This window comes from Mobula hypostoma, chromosome 2, assembly GCF_963921235.1.
Source record: "Mobula hypostoma chromosome 2, sMobHyp1.1, whole genome shotgun sequence".
NCBI classification, from domain to species: Eukaryota; Metazoa; Chordata; class Chondrichthyes; order Myliobatiformes; family Myliobatidae; genus Mobula; species Mobula hypostoma.
This window is the reverse complement of record NC_086098.1, coordinates 108,085,760-108,107,565: the sequence shown is the minus strand read 5'-3', so window position 1 is coordinate 108,107,565 and position 21,806 is coordinate 108,085,760. Positions and strand designations below refer to the sequence as shown.

Below are 21,806 nucleotides of genomic sequence, written 5' to 3'. Positions count from 1 at the left end.
CTCTTTAAAGTTTTTTGGTCTCCAGTTAGGTCACCCCACAACCTTCTCTGCTCCAATGAAAATGAACACAGTCACTCGGCATAACTAAAATGCTCCACCTCCGAGTAAATATCTTCTGCACCTTCTTCAGTGCAATGTTGCTTTTCCAAAGGTGTGAAGACCAGAACAGCACTGTCATGTGTTGTGACCCAACTAAAGTTTTGTTTAACTAAACCCGGCCAATGAAGGCAAATACCTCGTATGTCTTCTTCACCACCTCATCTGCCCAAGTTGTTGCCTTCTGGGATTCCTGTTCCTCAGTATCGCCTAGCCTAGGGGTGGGGAAAAAATGCCCTCACTATCTAATTACTCCTTAAGGAAGTGTGTGCCTGCTGAGGCAAGAGTGAAGTCACATCTGTAAGAAGTGAGTAGCCTTTCAACACTCTTGACACATGATGTAATCAGAGAATTGATGACAACTATAGAATAACAATTAGCTCACATATTCAGGTAGAGGAGAGGGAAGCAACGGAGTAAAAGAGTAAAAATTGCACAAGATTTTAAAAAAAGTGTTTTAAGACAAGACCATAAGACAAAGGAGCAGAAGTCAGCCATTTGGCCCATCAAGTCTGCTCCGCCATTTTATCATGAGTTGATCCATTCTCCCATTTAGTCCCACTCCCCCACCTTTTCACCATAACCTTTGATGCCCTGGCTACTCAGATACCTATCAATCTCTGCCTTAAATACACCCAATGACTTGGCCTCCACCACTGCCCGTGGCAACAAATTCCACAGATTCACCGCCCTCTGACTAAAAAAATTTCTTCGCATCTCTGTTCTGAATGGGCGTCCTTCAATCCTTAAGTCATGCCCTCTTGTACTAGACTCCCCCATCATGGGAAACAACTTTGCCACATCCACTCTGTCCGTGCCTTTCAACATTCAAAATGTTTCTATAAGGTCTCCCCTCATTCTTCAAACTCCAAGGAATACAGTCCAAGAGCGGACAAACGTTCCTCATATGTTAACCTTCTCATTCCCAGAATCATTCTAGTGAATCTTCTCTGTACCCTCTCCCACGTCAGCACATCCTTTCTTAAATAAGGAGACCAAAACTGCCCACAGTACTCCAAGTGAGGTCTCACCAGCGCCTTATAGAGCCTCAACATCACATCCCTGCTCCTGTACTCTATTCCTCTAGAAATGAATGCCAACATTGCATTCGCCTTGTTCACTACCAACTCAACCTGGAGGTTAACTTTAAGGGTATCCTATACAAGGACTCCCAAGTACCGTTGCATCTCAGAACTTTGAATTCTTTCCCAATTTAAATAATAGTCTGTCCATTTATTACTTCTGCCAAAGTGCATAACCATACACTTTCCAACAATGTACTTCATTTGCCACTTCTTTGCCCATTCTTCCAGTCTATCCAAGCCTCTCTGCAGACTCTGTTTCCTCAGCACTACTGGACACTCCACCTATCCTCGTATCGTCAGCAAACTTAGCCACAAAGCCATCTATCCATAATCCAAATCGTTGATGTACAATGTAAAAAGAAGCGGCCCCAACACTGATCCCTGTGGAACACCACTGGTAACCGGCAGCCAACCAGAATAGGATCCCTTTATTCCCACTCTCTGTTTCCTGCCAATCAGCCAACACTCTATCCACGTATGTAACTTCCCCGTAATTCCATGGACTCTTATCTTGTCAAGTAGTCTCATGTGTGGCACCTTGTCAAAGGCCTTCTGAAAATCCAAGTGTACAACATCCACTGCATCTCCCTTGTCTGGCCTACTGGTAATTTCCTCAAAAAATTGTAATAGGTTTGTCAGGCAGGATTTTCCTTTAAGGAATCCATGCTGAGTTCTGCCTATCTTGTCATATGCCTCCAGGTACTCTGTAACCTCATCCTTGACAATCGACTCCAACAACCTCCCAACCACCGTTGTCAAGCTAACAGGTCTATAGTTTCCTTTTTGCTTCCTTGCCCCCTTCTTAAATAGCAGAGTGACGTTTGCAATCTCCAGTCCTCCGGAACCATGCCTGAATCCATCGACTTTTGAAAGATCATCGCTAATGCCTCCACAATCTCCACAGCTTCTTCCTTCAGAACACATGGGTGCATTCCATCTGGTCCGGGTGATTTATCTACCTTTAGACTATTCAGCTTCCTGAGTACTTTCTCTGTCGTAATTGTGACTGCACACACTTCTCTTCCCTGCCACCCTTGAGTGTCCGGTATACTGCTGATGTCTTCCTCAGTGAAGACTGATGCAAAATACTCGTTCGGTTCCTCTGCCATCTCCCATTACAATTTCTCCAGCATCATTTTCTATTGGTCCTATATCTACTCTCACCTGTCTTTTACTCTTTATATACTTGAAAAAGCTTTTAGTATCCTCTTTGATATTATTTGCTAGCTTCCTTTCATGGTTAATCTTTTCTCTCTTAATGACCTTCTTAATTTCCTTTTGTAAGGGTCTAAAAACTTTCCAATCCTCTGTCTTCCCACTAATTTTTGCTTCCTTGTATGCCCTCTCCTTTGCTTTAACTTTGGCTTTGACTTCTCTTGTCAACCACGGTTGCATTGTTTTTCCATTCGAAAATTTCTTCTTTCTGCAATTTCTTTATGTCCATTTATTACAATCTCTGTGGTGATTCAATTGTTGAATTGAATCCTCAATTCCTGGCACATCTTGCTTGTGCCAATCTTTAATGGGACGCCACAGTAGCGTAGCAGTTGGTGAGTCACTATTACGCTACGGGGCGTTCGGGAGTTCAGAGCTCAATTCTGCCGCCATTCTGTAAGGAGTCTCTCCTCACGGAATGCGTGGGTTTTCCCTGGGTAATCCAGTTTCCAAAAACGTACTGGGTAGGTGAATTCGTCATTGCAAATGGTCCCATAAATAGCACAGGGTTAATCAGGGTATCGAGGCTGCTGGGCACCGTGGGTTAAAAGGCCGACTTCAGGCTGTATTGCCAAATAAGTAAATAAATCTGAGCTTTCCTGTTCAACCTCAGACTACATATTTTCTTCACCAGCTTCAGCATAAACACTTCCATTTGTTGTTTCATTCACATAAACAGATAGTTAATTGCCCTGACAACACTAATTTCTTCTTGCTCCTATCACTAAAGTATCACTAGTTACCTGTGCTCACTGAAGTTGTTACTAGCTCTAATGATATTGAAATAAGCAATTTCAACTAAATACTTCCAATTCTTTGCTTGCCTGTTTCTTTAATTTCTTATGTTTTAATTAAAGAATGGTGCACATATATGGCTCCATTATACCAACACAATCTCCTTTAATGAATAGCATTTACTTCCAACTCTTAATTAGGTCATGCTTCTGTGAGCTTCTCCTAGGCAACATAAGTAGCAGCTCTCAATATCAAAGCAGGCACATGCCACGCAATGAAGAAAGATGGAGTGCCTTCCACTGCTAATCACAACTGTACTTCAATGCAATGTTATTTCCAGTGTACTTTTACATTTTTAATCAGACAACATTCAGTCAACTGATCTGAAACACGTGCAATATTTAACATTTTCCACACAACTCAGATTACACCTCTTTCACAACAAACCACACGTTTTGACTCCATATTTGCTGGCCTACCTTTAATTAAGGAATGCCCCAATTTTAGAATTCTCCAGGCCATCTTCATATCCCTCTATCCCTTCCCATTTTGTAGAGAAGCTTGCTCCTCCATTTCTGGCTTAGATCAGCTCCCAAACTATCCTCTGACGGGCTGTTCTGCCTTCCGCTTAGAAAGCCCGACACATTTTGGAATTTCCTTTTAAATCCCTTCTGCTTATTTCCTCTTTTACAACTCAACATTTTCAGTCATCCACTCCATCTGATAGATATACCTTACATTATTTAGTATCAAATATGTTAATGCTCTTGAAGCACATTTCACATTAAAGTAGTTGTGTAAATGGAAATCAAAATTGCTTGAAACTGTTGATGAATATTATAAAAAGTTAATCTTCCACTTTCTTTTACTTGTCTGGCTCCAGTCTTTCAGCTACGATATTACATTCAGTAAGGTTTGGGGAGACTTCTCTGATCCTTCTCCCACATACCCAGAGTTAATAAGTAGCTACATGCCACAAACTAATTGGACATCCTCAAACTAAATCCATAAAGAGTTCATTGTGGAAATCATCTGTCTTAGGCTTCCCCTGGACCAAGAATGCAGCTTCTCCAAATCCCAGGGAAAGAAAAGAGCACCATGCAGAGAAAGTTCAAGTATGCTTCAAATGGGATTAACAGAATTCTTTGACAGATTAATTGCTCTTCCTAACCACTCTTGTGGTATAGCTTGAAGCAAGTGAGAACTGTTGAATCTTGCACCTTGCAACACACAAACAAAAAAAAAGTTGTAATGATGAATCCCTCTTCACCCTACAAAATCTATAGTTGTAAGGCAAATACTTGAGCTCTTCAGGAGAGAAGTCACTTCTGCCTTCTCTCTCTTTCCATTTTTAAGAATGACGAGGGGGCAACAGGTATGCAGACTGACTTGGGAATAGTCACCTTTCCTTTATCCTCGAGTCTAAATCCTAGACTCCCTGGCTAACTGAATGGTGGAAGTTCTTACAGCAGTTTGTTTACAAAGGTGGCCCATCACCACCTCAAGGAAAATTAAGGCTGGTCAATAAGTTGACCACATCCCAAAGGCTGAAAAAGTGTCAAACAGAGCTTTCTACATTTTACGTCACAGTTTTTTTAAAAAACATTCTTCACAATGCTGTCTATGTAGAACTTAAGGCCTTATAACTTAAAAACAAGGGTGACTAATCAATTGAAACTGGAAGGAAAAAGACATTTTGAGGGCTTGGGGCTGGACAATATTACAGTGACAGCAGAGTGAAGCACAGGGCCACATGGGATTTGAAAGCAGTGTAAGTTGAAGTGTTGCTCCAGCAATTGCCAAATGTAGGTCAGCAAACACTGTTGACAGGTGCAAGCTAGGACATAGGCAGCAGCCGACTTTCCACCCAGTACAGGACACAAGACAGCTGATCGATAAATCAGAGATAGTGAAGGCGAGGCATAATGGAAATGCAGCTAGTGGCAAAGAACATAACAAACCTTCTGCTCCGCTCAAAGTCAACTAAAACCAATACTCACTGAAAGATTCAAAATTTCACAATTAAAAATAACTACCTTGACGAACAATAAAAATAGCCAATAATTACTATCAATAAATGAAGTATTTTTAAAAAACATGTTTATTCAACATATGCAATATGTACTTAATTGGAAGATGCTTCCTGTAAACATATTGGGTTCACCAGAAATGTATGAAAAAAGTGATAAATGTGTAGAAATTACACCCAAAATCCCAGGAAGTATTTAGCCAAGCATACTGGATTAACAAATTGTTATTATCTCTGTACAAAAGCAAACCATCCTGTCCTAAGGCCCCACAAAAATATACTCCCATCCTTCAGTTAAACACCAGCAATATAGCCTCCTAAATGTTTCAATATGGAAATTCCAGAGATTACAGAACCGAAGAATGAGCCAGGCAGTTGTGGAAAAAAAAACCCAGTCAAACAGACTACAGGGTTGAAATCCTACCTTCCTGAAGTGGACCCATGCTTTATGCTGGTAAATCGAGTATCCACCAAGATCAGGTGTTAACTGACTCCTATCAATGTAGTTGAATAACTCAAATATTTCATTAAGCAGCACACACTGTCAGAGGAAACAAGAGTTAGTTCGACCAGTTTTGCAAACACTTGGCTGCAGTTACAATGCTACTTGATTAAAGTTTCCAATTTTAAATTGACAATGAAGTTAAATTACTTTGCTAAACATCTTTAAAATCAAATGAATTCTTCACAGTTTTTAAAAGAGTGAGCAAAGCTATAACCGTTACAGCTTTGTGGGGCATAAATGAAAAAGTTTTAATGTGTTTCAAAACATTAATAAACATGACAACATGACAGAATGGAGTGAGCTGTATACATCTTTTATCAATTCCTCAGTACCAGAGAGATGGTCACTGACCAGGATGGGGGTGGGGGGGGGGTGGTTGTCGCATTCATGATTGGTGCAGAGGTCAAGTGGATTGAGGGTGTCAAGTCCCTAGGAGTGTACATCAGTGACAGCATGCCCAACGATGTAGAATCCACAGCCAAGAAAGCACACCAGTACCTCTTCAGGAGGCTAAAGAACGTGGCGTGTCCCTTTTGACCATCACCAATTTTTATCAATGCACCATAGAAAGCATCCCATCTAGATGCTTCATGACTTGGTATGGCAACTGTTCTGCCCAAGTCTTCAAGCAATCATGGAAAGTTGTAGACATACCTTAGCACACCACAGAAACTAATCTCCCCTTCATGGATTTGGTTTAAACTTCTTGTTGCCTTGCTAAAGCAGCCAACATAATCAAAGATCCCAGCCACCCAGGGCATTTTCTCTTCTCCTACATCTCCTTGGACAGAAATTACAAAAGCCTGTGAGCACATACCACCAGGTTCAAGGACAACTTCTACCCAGTGTTACAGGTCTATTGAACGGTTCAATGTGATGGATTCTAAGCCTCATAGTCCAGCTCGTTATGGCCTTGCACATTATAGTGCAGTGCAGGTAGACATTCTCTCTTTACTTCATTCCGCATTCTGTTATCATTTTCCCTCAATACATTGTAATGAAATGATCTATATGGAAAATAAAGTTTTCCAATATACTTCAGTACGCATGTCAAAAATAATTTTTAAAAAGGGTGTAGATCAGATGGTGGAAGTGGAACCCTGCATTCTCCTATTCCTCATGCTCCTGATACCATGGCTCTCTCACCTATCAATGAGCAACAAGTGTCATCAAGACTCTTTTCATATGGGCTGGGAACCTCCCAAGTCCCCACAAGAAAATCCCAGTTCTTACCCCAGAGATTGTGACAGTTCCTTCCTCCTTACTATTTATGTACTGAGACTTCCCTGCACAAACTCCTGTTCTCACTCACTGAGGCAGACAACTGACAGATCACGGTGATGGAGCTGGTGGAGGGGACAAGTGGAAATTACTAACAAGGCTGGCCAGCATCCCCACCTTTACAACTCCAGGCTGGAGTTATAACACTGAAAACTTAGTGACCATGAAGTCAAAGGAAAATCTACACTGAAAGAACACTGTGGTCTGAATCCGGACAACAGGAGTCCAAACTAGGCTGGTGGGAATTAAATGAATTTGTTAATTATGAGCCAAAGATAAGGTCTTGTTGGACTATACAGCGTCACCTAATACAAGCTTATCAGTATACTTCACAAAATTGCTCCCAATTATTTTTCCCCCAAATGTAATAATAAACAGAAAATTACCCTGCATGGCATGTGTGGGAGAAATAACGTTTCAGGTCAATTCTCTTTCTTCAAAGATTCATGACATGACAACGTGAATGCCAAACTGTTCAAAACTGAATCAAAAGGTGCAGCAGCCATCCTGCAGCCATCGTTTACTATAACCTGGGAACGAAGACAAGCACTCAAGGGAACTATTGTTAGGATCCCCAAGAAAGGAGCACCAAATGATCGCAATCACTCAGTGAATTCAATGCACTTTGAAAACAGGGAGAGCCTCCAGCTAATTCTCTTTGGGAGCCCTTCCAAAACTGTCCGGCTTATCCAGCGTTACTATGCTAATTTTACCTGCATAGTTGGGGACTGCAATTTGAGCTTTGAAGTCAAGACAGGAGTTAGGCAAGACTGTGTGATGTCAGTGATATTGTTTAACCTGCTGAATGACTGGGTTTAAGAGGCAAACAATGAAAGACAAGCAGAGAGGCATTAGATGGACCCCATTCTCTAGAAGGCCCGAACTTTGTGGATAACCTCGCATTACTATCACATACACACCAGCACACGCAGAAGAAAACTCAGCACCTGTGCACCCTTGGTGGACAGGTTGGACACTTAACATTAGATTACACTGCAATATTCATCAGAATATCAGCATGCTTGGGAAACAAAGATTCATAGCTTTCATACCTTGAACGGTGGCTCTGAATGTGCTTTGCTGCGGCCCAGTCCAAGGGACTTCAAAACATGTTTCCTCACACCTTTCATCTGTGGCTGCACAGCATAAAAGGTGTCCACTACTCTTCCTAAATGGTGCTGAGGAATAGTGAAAGATCAGAAATTCTCGCGCTGATGCAGAATTCAAAGCTTATTACATCATATTGTTCACCCCAAACAATAAACCCACTCTCTGGTGAATCAACCTGGATGAAAAATGCTAAAAATGCAAATACTTTAAATACCAATTAACAAGTTTAAGCAAGCATGACTGGGATTCAAACAGTCACCAATTAAAGACAGTATTACAAGCTTGATATAAAGACACAAGATTAGGTACCTGAACTTGCAGCAGACTGTTTACAATGATGGAGACAACATCCAATGTGGCAGATCTTAGATCAGTTACAATGGATACCAGACCATTCCGAGCTTGTGATTCCCTGCCAAACAAAAATAAATCGCCTCTTAATTCAACTCTTGCCAATTATCATTTTTCCAAATTACCAGATTGAAGAAACAATTTATAACTCCAGCCTTCAAAATTTCACTCTCTCTCCTCTATCTTCACGCAGTTAAGGGAACAGTTTTATAACTACCCCATAACCCACACCACCACCCTTTCCTCTCCCCCACACCCCCATTCCCCACCCACTTCTGGGACTTCTCCAGATCTTAGAATATCTATAAAGTTATAACAAATAAAACTGTACACCAAGATAGATAACTCAATGGAAACTAACCCAAGATGAAGATGAAAATATTTGAGAAGTTCAATAATATCATCTTGCTTCAAATCCTTGATCAGCTTGCTGTGCTGTGCTCTGGGGAATATGACAAGTGGAGATCCCCAATGATCAAAACTGCCTGACAAGGAAACAAATGGAACAAATAGGGTGAACAAGCATAACAATGAAAATACTGCTTCTACAATGTACACTCGATCTGCCTCTAATCTTAAGATGCGATTGCTCAAGAATAGTCACACCGTGCATTTCTTAAATAGAACACAAATTTAGCAAACTGACTGTGGGTGGCAGTGGAGAAGAAAATAACCACATAGAAGTGTTTTTGCTCAAACCTGAGACAGTAAATCCAGCTTCTATAAACTGAATTTTGAATAAAATTTGCATCAGTTTAAAGCATATGTAATGAGGACTAGGTTAGGGCAACAGTGGAAATTTATGAACACATCTGCAAAAAGAAATAAAAATGAGGGTTGCTTTGGTGGACAGTTACAGGGGGGCATCCATATCTTCCCAATATACAGGTTTAAACTAACTTGGCAGGGAACCTGTGCACCAGGTCAGAAAATGGAGGGTTTGAGAGGAAGGTAATGTCATGACCAGCAAGTCTGTAAGGAAGGACAGCTAGGAGCAAGGTAACAGACGCAATGGGTTGAAGTGTGTGTATTTTAAAGCTAGGAGTATTATGGGCAAGAGTGATGAACTTAAAGCATTATTCAGTACATGGAACTATGATGTTGCAACCATAACAGAGATTTGATAGGCAGAGGGACATGAATGGATGTTTAATGTTCCAGGGTTTTGATGAAGATAAAGGAGGTTGGGGGGAGGGAAGGGGGAGAAAGTTATATTATTAAATCAGGCCAACCCACAGCTGCAGAGGGGACATCCATTAAGCCTATAAAGACAGAATCAAAAAAATAAGAAATGTACAATCAGTATGATGTATTATACTAGAGACCTCCCCCTGCCCCCCCCCCCCGCCCCCCATAGCCATCTGGACATTGAAGATACGCAGGCAGATTTGGGAAGGGTATAAAAAGAGCAGGGCTGTAGTGCGTAGCTTCAACTTCCCTAACAGACTGGGACTTCCTCAGTGCAAGGTGTTTATATGGGGCAAGATTTGTTAGGTGCATCCCGATGAGTCTCTTAAATCAATATTGGGGGGGGGGGGTCACACTGGACCTGGTGTTGGGTAGTAAGTCTGGCCGGGTAAGTGACCTTACTGTGGAGAACAATTGGGGAACAGTGATCACAGCTCATTAAGTTAGTATGGAACTTGCAGGATTATTGGGAACAACTGCTTTTTGGCAAGTCCACATCTAATATGTAGAGTATTTAAAGACCAGCTGTACAGAGCACAGGACCTGTATGTTGCAGTAAGAAGGAAAGACAAGGATATTAAGGCCAGGGAACCTTGGATGTTGAGACAGGTGGTGAACTTAGTCAAGGAGGGAAAAAAATATCACATACAAGGTGTAAAAAGCCAAAATCAAACAGAGGATATGAGGATTATAAAGAAGCCAGAAAGGAACTCAAGAAGGAAATTAGGAAAACCAGGAAGGGCATGAAAAGTCCAAGGCAAGTAGGATTAAAGAGACTCCCAAAGCATTCTATACCTACATCAAGAACACAAAGATAACTAAAGAGCAGGCAGGACCATTCAAGGATAAAGGACAGAATATATGCTTGGAGGTGGTGGGCATGGCCAAGGACCTAAGACCATATGGCATACGGGCAGAATTAGACCATTGACCTTCCATCATTTTCCCTCTCAACCTCATTCTCCTACCTTCTCCCAGTAACCTTTGACACCATGACTCATCGCAAGCCTATTAACCTCCACTTTAAATATACCAATAACTTTGCCTCCACAGTCGTGCGTGGCAATGAATTCCACAGATTCACCAGCCTCTGGCTAATCATTTCTGTTCCAATAGGGATGCCCTTCCATTCTGAGGCTGCGCCCTCTGGTCCTTGACGCACTCGCTGCGGGAAACATCTGCTCTGTGCCCACTCTTTCTAGGCCTTTCAATATTCAATAGGTTTCAATGAGATCCTGCCTCATAAACCCCACAAAGTAGAGCCCCAGAATCCACTCTCCTGGTAATGCAGACACTGTATCAACACCTCCTTTTTAAAGAGCTGCCAGTGAAGTTAACCTCTCCATATTTCATCACAATTGCAACAGTAACAGCAGTGAGAGCACAAGTGTGAAAATTACATTATCCATTCCACAACACTGTTTATAGGCTTTACTACTCAAAGATTCAAGAATTCAAAGCAAACTTATTACCAAACTATGCATACAGAATTCAACTTGGAGATTTGTCCTCCTACAGGCAGCCACAAAACAAAGAAACTTGAAGGATCCAACATCAGAGGATACACTTAGAAATCATAAATTCGATTAATTGCGTTGGTTACTGTTTCATCTTACCCAACAAACCCCTGCATGAGAAGATTCAATCAAAACAAAACACAACTTGTAACGCACATAAAATGCTGGAGGAACTCAGCAAGCCAGGCAGCATCTATAGAAAAGGGTCTCAGAGCGAAATGTCAACTGTACGCTATTCCATTGATGCTGTCTTGACTGTTGAGTTCCTCCAGCATTTTGTGTGAGTTGCTTGGATTTCCAGCATCTGCAGATTTTCTCTTGTTTGTGGGGGAAAAAAAAAACTTGCTCTCACTCAATAAAAGTCAGCATTGTATGTTATTCAAGTTATAGTTTAAGATCCTTTCCAAGTCGCTGTATACCAATTTAAGCCAACTTAGGATCGCTACACTTCTTCCATACAATTTGGAAACATAATGGGTTTGAAGTCCAAATGTTTGTCAACTTTAGAGGACATCTGAGATTCAGAAGTCTAAGAAGTGTTGTCAGTCTGATTGCCTTGGGCTAAGCACTTTACCTGAGGTAGCCTATCATGGGACTGGAAGCCAATCATCAAACTGATTGCCTTGGGCCAAGCACTTTAGCTGAAGTGGCCTGTCATGGGGTTGGAGGCCAATCTGTATGTGAAAGTGGGTGGATGCCTGGGCAGGATGGCAAAGGGGCTTGTTTTACTGTTGTTGTCCTGTTTTGTTTTGTCATTGCTTGTGTCTGCACAATGTTGTGGATGCACTATATGCTGCATTGGCACTGGAATGTATGGTGACACTTGCGGGCTGTCCCCAGAATGTCCAGGGGTGTGTTAGTTGTGAACACATATAATACTGTATATTTCACTGTCTTTCAATGTACATGTAATGAATAAATCTGAATCAGAGTAGCAGGGTATAATTATAATCTCTGGCAGTGAAATCTAGGCCCAGAATGATTCTTCGCGGTGGGGCCAGGTCCAAGTGCAAGGTTCAGACAATTTAAGTGCCGGCCCAGATAATCTGGGAGCTCCTCTCTCTGCGATGCTAAGGCTGCAAGATTGGCCCCGGTGCTGTGTTTCGGGTCTGAGAACGTTGTGGCGATTTGCTCCTGCTAATATGATGAACTTTGTGGCGATTTGCCCCTGCTAATATGATGAACTTTGTGGCGATTTGCCCCTGCTAATATGATGAACTTTGTGGCGATTTGCCCCTGCTAATATGATGAACTTTGTGGCGATTTGCCCCTGCTAATATGATGAACTGAATACTGAGGCTTTGGACTGACTCCAGGCTGCTACAGGGATTTGGATCCAAGGACTTAATTTGGTTTGGAATGCTGTTGTTTTTGCTTGCTTGTATTGTTTGCATGATTTGCTTTTTTTCCCCCTCTTTCTCTGTGGGCACTGGGGGCGGGGGGGTTGGTCTTTTTTTTAAAAAGTTGGGTTCTTCGCTGCCTGTAAGCAAACAAATCTCAATGTTGTATAATCTATACATTATTTGATAATAAATGCACTTCTAATTTTTGAATCTTTGACATTTAATGCTTTCCATTACAAATGAGTATACACAACAGAAATATAAAACAGACCTTTGAGGGAAGAGTGAATGAAATGTACAGATCTTAATCCAACCACTTCCTGGTATTTAACAGCACGAGGACACACCAGGCAAATGTGCAGTCTGGGTCCTACAATGGGAGATGGACCAGCACATTTGCTGTATTTACCAGACTAGTTACAGAGAAGCAGGGCATTAGTTGTAGAGTACCCAACTCATTGGTATGACAATTGAGGTGAGATTTAATAGAAGGAATCAGAAGTGTGACAGTAAAGAATCAAAGGAAAACCTGATTCTATTGTGTTCAGTTTTGGTCACCTTATTATGGGAAGGATGTGGAAGCTTTAGAGAGGGTGCAGAGGAGGTCTACAGGATACCACCTGGATTATTAGCATGTCTTACAAGGAAAGGTTGAACCGGCTTTTCTCTTTAGAGTGAAGAAGAATGGGAAGAGTCTTGGTAGAGGTGTACAAGATGAGATAAAATTTTAAGGTGATTGGATAAAAGTGTAGGGCAGATGTCAGAGGTAGTTTTTAAAAAAAACACAATAATAGGATGCCCTGCCACAGGTGATGGTAGAGGTAGATACACTAGGGACATTTAAAAGATTCTTAGGCAGATGGAGGATAGAAAAGTGGAGGGCTATGTGGAAGGGAAGAGTTAGATTGATCTGAGAGTGGGTAAAAAGGTTGCACAACATCATGGGCAGAATGGCCTGTACTGTGCTGTAATGTCCTACATCCTGGTTCACTGGCTGGGTGACCAGATGACTCCAGTGGAAGTAATGCCTGCACAGATTGATTGTGTTGACTAGCCCAAGACGTGTCCTGTATAATTACGATGGACGGCCAGCCAGCCATCGAGACAAGACTATGGGGTGCAGGTAGTGCAGATGCTACACAGTTCCAGTGACCCAGGAGAAACCTGGACCTCCACTGCTTTCTGTGTGAAGTTTGCATATTCTTCCTGTGACCGTATCCCAAGGATGTACTGGTTGGATAGTTAACTGCCACTCACATGGAACGATGGGAAAAGAATTGTGAGGGGGAATTGTTGGGAAATGGAACTAATATGAGCTAGCATAGATTCTGTGGGCTGAAAGGCCTTGCCCTTTATTGGAAGGAAACACGAGACGAGTCTTCTATAGTGAGCCATCGACCTGGATTAAGCTCCCTGAATGGGAAACGACCCGAATGGGTAGCACAGTAGCATGGTGAGCGTAACGCTTTCCAGCACCAGCGAACAGGGTTCAATTCCCACCGTGGTCTGTAAGGAGTTTGTACCTTCTCCTCTGGGTGCTCCAGTTTCCTCCCACATTCCAAAGATGTATGGGTTAGAGAAACATGCTACGTTGACACCAGAAGCATGGAAACATGCATGGGCTACCCCCGGCACATCCTTGATCTGTGTTGGTTGTTGACACAGATGATGCATTTCACTGAATGTTTTGATGTACATGTGACAAATAAAATTAATCTCATCTTGAAATGAAGAGTCAATGAGTTTTGAAAGAGAACTTGACCCGTAGAAGGGGTAAAACATGCTGGGTTACAGAGAATGGGACTGATTAGAGACACTTCCAGAGAGTCAGCACATGCTCCGCAAGCGGATCAGTTCTCTCCAGGACTTTAGCACCCACCAACCTCCCCACTCACTCTGAATGAGTACATTGTATCAGTATTTACCAAGGAGAAGGATCTGGAGGACAAGCTGCTCAGGGTGGAGTGTGCTAATTTACTAGGGCATTTGGAGATAGAGGAGGAGGCAGTGTAGGGTCCTTTAAAGAACATTCATGGAGAACGATGGGATATACTCAAGAGTTTTGAAAGAACAAGAGATGATATTGCTGGGGCCTTGACTAATACCTTTGCATCCTCTTTAGCCATAAGTGAGGGGCTGGAGGATGGGCGAATAGCCAAATTTGTTCAATTATCTAATAAAGGAAATAGAGATAATCCTGAAAAACATAGAGTGAGTCTCACATCAGTGGTTGGAAACCAAGTGGAAAGAATTCTGAGGAATAGAATAGCAATTGAAAAACCATGGCCTAATTAGAAACAGTCAGCATTACTTTTTGTAGGGCAATTCATGCCTTACTAACTTAACTGACTTTTTAATTTTAAGGAGGTGATAAAGGTAATTGATGAAGGTAGAGCTGTGGACATTGTCCACATAAATATTAGTAAGGCATTTAACAAGGTCCTCACGGGAGGCTCATCCAGAAGATTAAGATGCATGGGATCCATGGTGAATTGGCCGTTTGGATTCAGAATTAGCTTGTGTACAGGTGACAGAGAATAGTGGTTGCTGGGATTTATCCTGGCTAGAGATCGGTGACTAGTACTGTAAATATTTATGACCTGGATGAAAATATACAGATGGGTGGGTAGGTTTACAGATGATATGAAGACTGGTGTTGTGGATAGCACAAAAGACAGGCAAAGGTCATAGCAGGAAATAGATTAGTTGGAGATATGGGCAGAGGAATGGCAGATGGAGTTTAACCTAGCCAAATGTGAAGTATTGTACTTTGGAAAATCCGATGTAAGGACACAGTACACTGTTAATGGCAACTCCCTTAACCATGTTGATGCGCAGAGGTATCTTGACGTCCAAGTTCATATCTCACTGAAAGTGGCTACATGGCCAGTAGTAAAGACGACAAATGGCATGCTTGCCTTTATTAGTCAGGGAACTGAGGTCAAGAGTTGAGAGAATATGCCACACCTACATAAAACTCTAGTTAGGCCACATCCGAAATATTGTATTCAGTTCCGGTCACCCCATCACAGGAAGGATGTCAAGGCTTTGGAGAACGTGCAGAAGAGATTTATCAAGATGTTGCATGGATTAGAGAAATTAGACAAATTGGGCTGTTTTCTTTTCCAGAACATTAAGGGGTACTCTGTTGCTCTCTAAAGAGGTCATGAGATCTTCTGTGTCCATCTGAGAGTTAGACTTACTTCAATGTCTCATCAGAAAGTACAGCAGTCCCTCAGTAATACAGAGGAGAACTGATAGTATTGAGTAGGAATCAGAATATGGTTTAATATCATTGGCATCTTTCATGAAATGGCAGGGGCTTAGGGGAGATCTGAGAGAGGTTTATAAGATTATGAGATAGATTGGACAGCCAACATCTTTTTCCCAGGGTTGACATATTTAATACCAGAGGGCATGCATTTAACTTGAGCAGAGTGAGTTCACAGGATATGTACGGGGCAATTTTAAAAAATACTATAAAAAAGTGGTAGGTGTCTGGAATGCATTGCCTGCAGTGATGGTGGAGGCAGTCAACAGGAACGTAGGTACATAATGTACAGGAAAGGACAAGGATGTTCTGTAGACAGAAGAGGTTGGTTGTCCACTGTGGGCCAAAGAGTCTATCATTATGTTCTACTTGCATCCTACTCTCCCAAATTGTTTGCTGGGTTGACCACTGAAATTACTGGCAGATTGTATCAGAGCTGCTTGACCATATTTTTCCAAAATTTAACTTTTTTGTATTTACCACAAAGCTATATACAAAGACATCAAATAATTTTCAAAGCATCAATTTTCTTTTACTGCTTGACTGACAGGTAGCATTATATTCTTTAAAAGTTAAATGGAAAGGGTAGAAAGTGAAGTTCACCTGGGATAACAGCAACACCTGAATACAGGACCCGATCTTCAGGCAAGGCGGGTGAAGCCCAGAACTGCTGAAAACCTACAAGAAAACCAAATGCAACTGTAGAATCCATTGGTTTCGCAATCACCAAATATTTATACAGGTTAACAAGATTATGACCAGGTTTTGTTCCAGAGAACTGCTCATAACCCATATATTATAAGTGAAAACATAGGCCAACCAAGGGCAACATGTGATTAAAACAGGGCACTTAATGTAACCATCTGGATTTCTCTACGAGATGTAATGATGTTGCCATGAACCAAACAGCCAGCAGAAGAGGACTGCAGCTCTGGAGCAACCAGAAAGTCCATCCCACTGGTCTCCCAAACACTCGTAAGAATGGGCAATGTACGAGTCAGTGTTCATAACCCGGGAAGGACCTTTACTAACCGTTAAAAACTAGTATGTTTGTATTCATGCAAAACACGAAGTTGCTGGAGAATGCAACAGGCCAGGCAGCATCTCTAGGAAGAGGTACAGTTGACGTTTCGGGCCGAGACCCTTCGTCAGGACTAATTGAAAGAAGAGCTAGTAAGAGATTTGAAAGTGGGAAATCTCTATCTCTTCTTTCAGTTAGTCCTGACGAAGGGTCTCGGCCCGAAACGTCAACTGTACCTCTTCCTAGAGATGCTGCCTGGCCTGCTGCTTTCACCAGCAACGTTTGTGTTCTGCTTGAAATTCCAGTATCTGCAGATTTCCTCGTGTTTATGTATGTATTCATGTATTGTCAGTGATGGTTGGTGTAGTTGTGAATAGTATAGAAGATTATTATAGGTTATAATGGAACATTGATAGGATGAAAAGCTGGACTAAGAAGTGGCAGATGGAGTTCAAACTGGAAGAGTGAAGTAATTCGCTTTGGCAGGTTGAACATGAAGACAATATAGAGTTAATGGAAGGATTCTAAGCAGTGTAGAGGAACAGAAGAATCTTGGGGTTCATGTCCATAGATCCCTCAAAACTGCCACACAAGTTAATAAGATGGATAAAAAGGCATTTGATATGTTGGTTTTAATTAGTCAAGGAATTGAATTCAGGAGTAGTGAGGTCATGTTGTAGCTCTATAAAACCCTGATTGCACCAGGGTTTTTGGAGTAAGTTAAAAGGTCAGCACACCGCTGGGTGTTGAAGGGTCTGCACTGTTCTATGTTCAAAGTATGGACACAATCATCTAGAGCTTAAAGATCAAATCCTAATCATCAAATACAGAAATCAGATTGGATCCTGAAGGGTTCTGCTTACTATTTCAACAGACAAAGGTTAGAAAGGAACAATTTAGGTTATAATATGAAATTGAAATTAATTTGGTTTTGAACATTAAATCTTCCAAGAATGGATCAGGATAAAAAGGACAATCCTGTGTCCAACGGACAATGAAGAAAGGAGCAAGATAAGCTATTAAATAGAAGAGAATTCAGAGTGACAGCAAGTAAACAGTTGTTAAGCAGTGAAGCACACATTCCAGAATTAGCAAGTGAAACAAAACCAGCATTAAAAATAGGCATGAATTACATTGAGGGAAAAGACAGGTAGAGACACATGGACATAGAATATGTTAATGTACTGAATATGCATTAATCAAGGTTCAACCAAAATTCCTCATTTCCTTTTTCTAACTGCAATGTAATTCTGTGGCAAAGAAGTGCGAAATCTGCTACAAGCATGCAAATTCTCAAGAAAGCAACTCTCCATGTCACCTTCACAATGCTGCATTGCAGAGCAATCAAATAACTGTTCTAGCAGACATTTCTGGATCATTCGCTCAGAGACAGCAAGTACAAATCCTATTATAGATGGAAAATTTACAAATCTGAAGTTTTTACTTAAGCAAGTCCCATTTTCCATATATGTTACCTAACCCACTGAGTGTTTCCAGCGTTTTCCGTTTTTATTTCAGATTGCAAACAGTGAAAACTAAAAATGCTGGAAACACTTTTTAAAAAAAAAATTCTGGTCATAAAACTCCCATCTGGTTCAGTAATGTGTCTCGGGGAAGGAATTCTGCTACTGTTAAACAACCTAGCTTATTATGTGATCAACTGTGTGGTTGGCTTTTGTCTGCCTCCTCAGTACAGGCATGCAAGGGGTGGAAGATGACTTTTTTTTATTTGTTTAAGGAATGTGGCAAAACTACACTCACAGAGCACACTGCTTAGCATAGCTGCTGGCTGACTTTTTGTCAGTGCAGCACTGTGCTCCTGGTGACAATACTGTACTACGAGGTTTTGATGGGCATAAGAGTTCAATATTCACAGTCAAAGACAAAGAAATGAGGGTACGTTTCCAGGCCATAAAGCACAAGACTTGAGCGATGTTACTTGCTGCTCCTGTGCGTCTTTATGTTGGATGGCATGAGTTTGAGGAGCATTCTATTAAAAGCATTCCCTATCGCAAAAGTACTAGCACATAAGGCACAGTGAATTCCGCACATTTTTCCCCCCTCAAACATTTGTTGGCTCAAAAACAAGACATTTATTTGATAGAAAGAAAACACAGTGGCACAACTAGTCGAGCTGCAGCCTCACAGTGGTGAAGACGTGAGCTTGATTCTGACCTCAGATACTCTGTGTGCAGTTTGCAAGTTCTCCATGTGACTGTGTGGGCTTCTACCCACATGCCAAAAGACGTGGGTGCAAGGCTAGTTGGTCTCTAGGATGTAGACGGGTAGATTGGTTGGGGGGGGTAAGGGAATAGATGAGAACTTAGGGAGAATTAAATGGGAGCTGTATAAATGAGCGGTTGATGGTTGGCGTGGACTCAAAAGGACCAGCTTCCCAGCTGCATCTCTGACTCAGGCTCATTTCAAAAGTGTTTTGGACAACAGGTAACTCTGGGTTTAATTTGATTTGTACCATGTAACTAGACTGCAGAACAAATCTAGGTGGTTTCACAACTCATTTGTAGCAGCTACAAGTGATATTCCCATGCAGACAAAAAGGAAGGCAAGGAGTTTAAATAAAGGGGGCAAATGATAATAGGCAGCTGAAGACTGTAACTAGCACAGAATTATGCGCCAATCACTTCCATTCACTTAAGTCAGGAAACTTTACATTCCATTGGATTACCCCGGAAGTGGGAAATCAAACAATAGTTTCTGCAGATGCTGGAAATCCAAGGCAACACACAAAAAATGCTGGAGGAACTCAGCAGGTCAAGCAGCATCTATGGAGGGGATGTTTTGGACCAAGACCCTTCATCACAATTCAAGTGGGAAATCATTTTTTTTTATCTTTACTTTTGATCGCTGAAATAGATACTTCAACTTGGATAAACTTTTCACCAAGTAGAAGTATAGATTTTAAATAGCTGCAAGTAATACGAATCTGATTTGCGACAGAAGGTCGAATGCAATTGTGTGGAGCAGGCCCAGTGAAGCACCTTCTGCCTCCCGATCGATACCTTGTAGTTTCATAAAGCCAATGCAACTTTAAAAACCTGAAACTTCTCTGATTTTAAACCGTGTGTAAGATGTCATTGGCGTGCAACTTATGAAAATAAACTGTTGCATCGACCATTATCCCCGGGAGAAGGCAAGATTATTTGCTTTAGTTTTCCAGTTGGCTTAAAAATATACCAAGATGCTCTGCATAAAAAGTACGATCAAGAATTGAAACGGGACAAAGACGCAAACCATGCGACGGTGAAATGAAAATAATTCATGAATTATCACCTTCTCGACAAGGTAGCGGGAAAACTTTCCACAAACAAATCACCTGTGAAGGTAATTTCTTTCCAGAAGTGATTCACGTTTCAGCAATGCACCCCAGCCTATCCACCATAAAGAGTGCTAAGGGCTATTTAAATATTGCGGTTGCGCATAATATTTACTCCGCACCATTGGAAACCATAAAGGGGAAGCGGGGTGTACGGAAGGCAAAGGAATAGGCTGCTGCGTTCTTTTCCCGGGACTGGACCGCTGGCTCAGCGAACGATGGAGCACCCAGTCCCCAGGGCAGTCGCTTGCCGAGTCCCGACCGCTGCAGCCGCGCAGAAAGCAACAGCGAACGGGCTTTCCCCAGAAATTAACTGCAAATAAAAAGTAACCCCTTGGTCTCTCCCCTCACCCTTCCCTATCAACCTCACCTGCCCCATCCTTTCCCCTAGCTGCCCTCCTCGCTCTCAGAAGGAAATTCCATGCTTTGCACCCTACCTGTTGCACGGCTCCAGCTCATTTTCCCGTTCCGTCCAACTTTTATTCCGAACCATCAACAAAGTTCAACGCTGGGCTCACCAGCCATTAGCAAGGAAACGCCAACCTCATATTCACCACTGACAACTTCTGGCTGAAAGTGCCAGTGAAACTCCTCGCATGGTATTTCCGAAAAGAGAGAGCTCTCGCCTCATCGCTTCCGCCATATTGCCCTACTCTGGCGGACTGTTTCTCTTACATTTCATTCATTCGAACAGCGGACTGGAGGCCAGCGCTGCTATTGGGTCAAGGCCAATCATTCACGTTGTAGCCACTCAAGTCTTCAAGCCCCTAATTTTTGCCTTACCCACGAGGGGTGACATCGATTACAGCGAGGGGGTTTTGATCAAATCAAAATATTTTACAGAATAATAATCTCATCCACAATGTCCTTCAGTCAACAGAAAGTTCCAGGCAAACTGCCAAACACCACTCAGCATCCTAATGCATTTTGCTGACCCCACGTTCTGTTCAGCACACAGGCTCAGGCTAAGCCTGAACAATGGGTGCAGTGCACGTTCGTGTGGAGCCTCTTGGCAAATCACTCAAATGATTCAATGCAACAGGCAGTCTCGATGCTGCGGACACCAGAACATTTGTTCCCGTCCAGGTATGAGTTCCATACATTGGGAATTCTTGGTGCAATGGTTTGCTCAGGGTTGCAATGCCTTTTTCTAGTTTGTCTCGGGAAAACGGGAATGTGAATAATTACAGATCCCACCCTTTCTATATTTTAACAGAAACAGAATATAACTGAAAGACTGCTTACAGTGTAGGAAGCTATTCAGCCCATCAAATACTTGCCTGCTTAAAGCTATTCACTCTGTCTATTCCCCCTCTCTCTCCTGGACACCCTGCAAATCACCCTATATAAGTTGCCTCACTGTAATGAATTCCAGATTTCAACCAATCTAATTAAAGCATCTTTTTTTCTTGTCTACCACCATCCCTTTCACTGGTTGTCCATCATAAGACCATAAGATGAAAGGGCATAGGAGTAGAATTAGGCCATTCGGTTCAATAAGTGCTCCAGCCAAATCCATCTCCATCATGGCTGATTTATTATCCCTCTCAACACTATTCTCTTGCCTTCTCCCTATAATCTTTGACACCCTTATTAAACAAGAATCTATGAACCTCTATTTTAAATATGGCCAATGACTTGGCCTCCACAGCAATGAATTCCACAGATTCACCATCTACTGACTAAAGAAATCCCTCCTCATCTAAAGGATGTCCCTCTATTTTG

The 21,806-nt window shown here is 41.9% G+C and overlaps 1 protein-coding gene across 1 annotated transcript in view; it reads right to left on the bottom strand.

The window, feature by feature from the left end:
* LOC134342345 (uncharacterized) overlaps positions 1-8,415 on the bottom strand; it is a 93,521-nt gene extending 85,106 nt beyond the window's left edge. The window contains exons 1-3 of the mRNA XM_063040349.1: positions 8,366-8,415; positions 7,999-8,124; positions 5,585-5,701 (exon numbers count right to left, since the gene is read on the bottom strand). Of these exons, the coding sequence (XP_062896419.1) occupies positions 5,585-5,701; positions 7,999-8,076 (195 nt within the window). The 5' untranslated portion in view covers positions 8,077-8,124; positions 8,366-8,415. The remainder of the gene's footprint in view (positions 1-5,584; positions 5,702-7,998; positions 8,125-8,365) is intronic.
* Between the last annotated feature and the right edge of the window lie 13,391 nt (positions 8,416-21,806).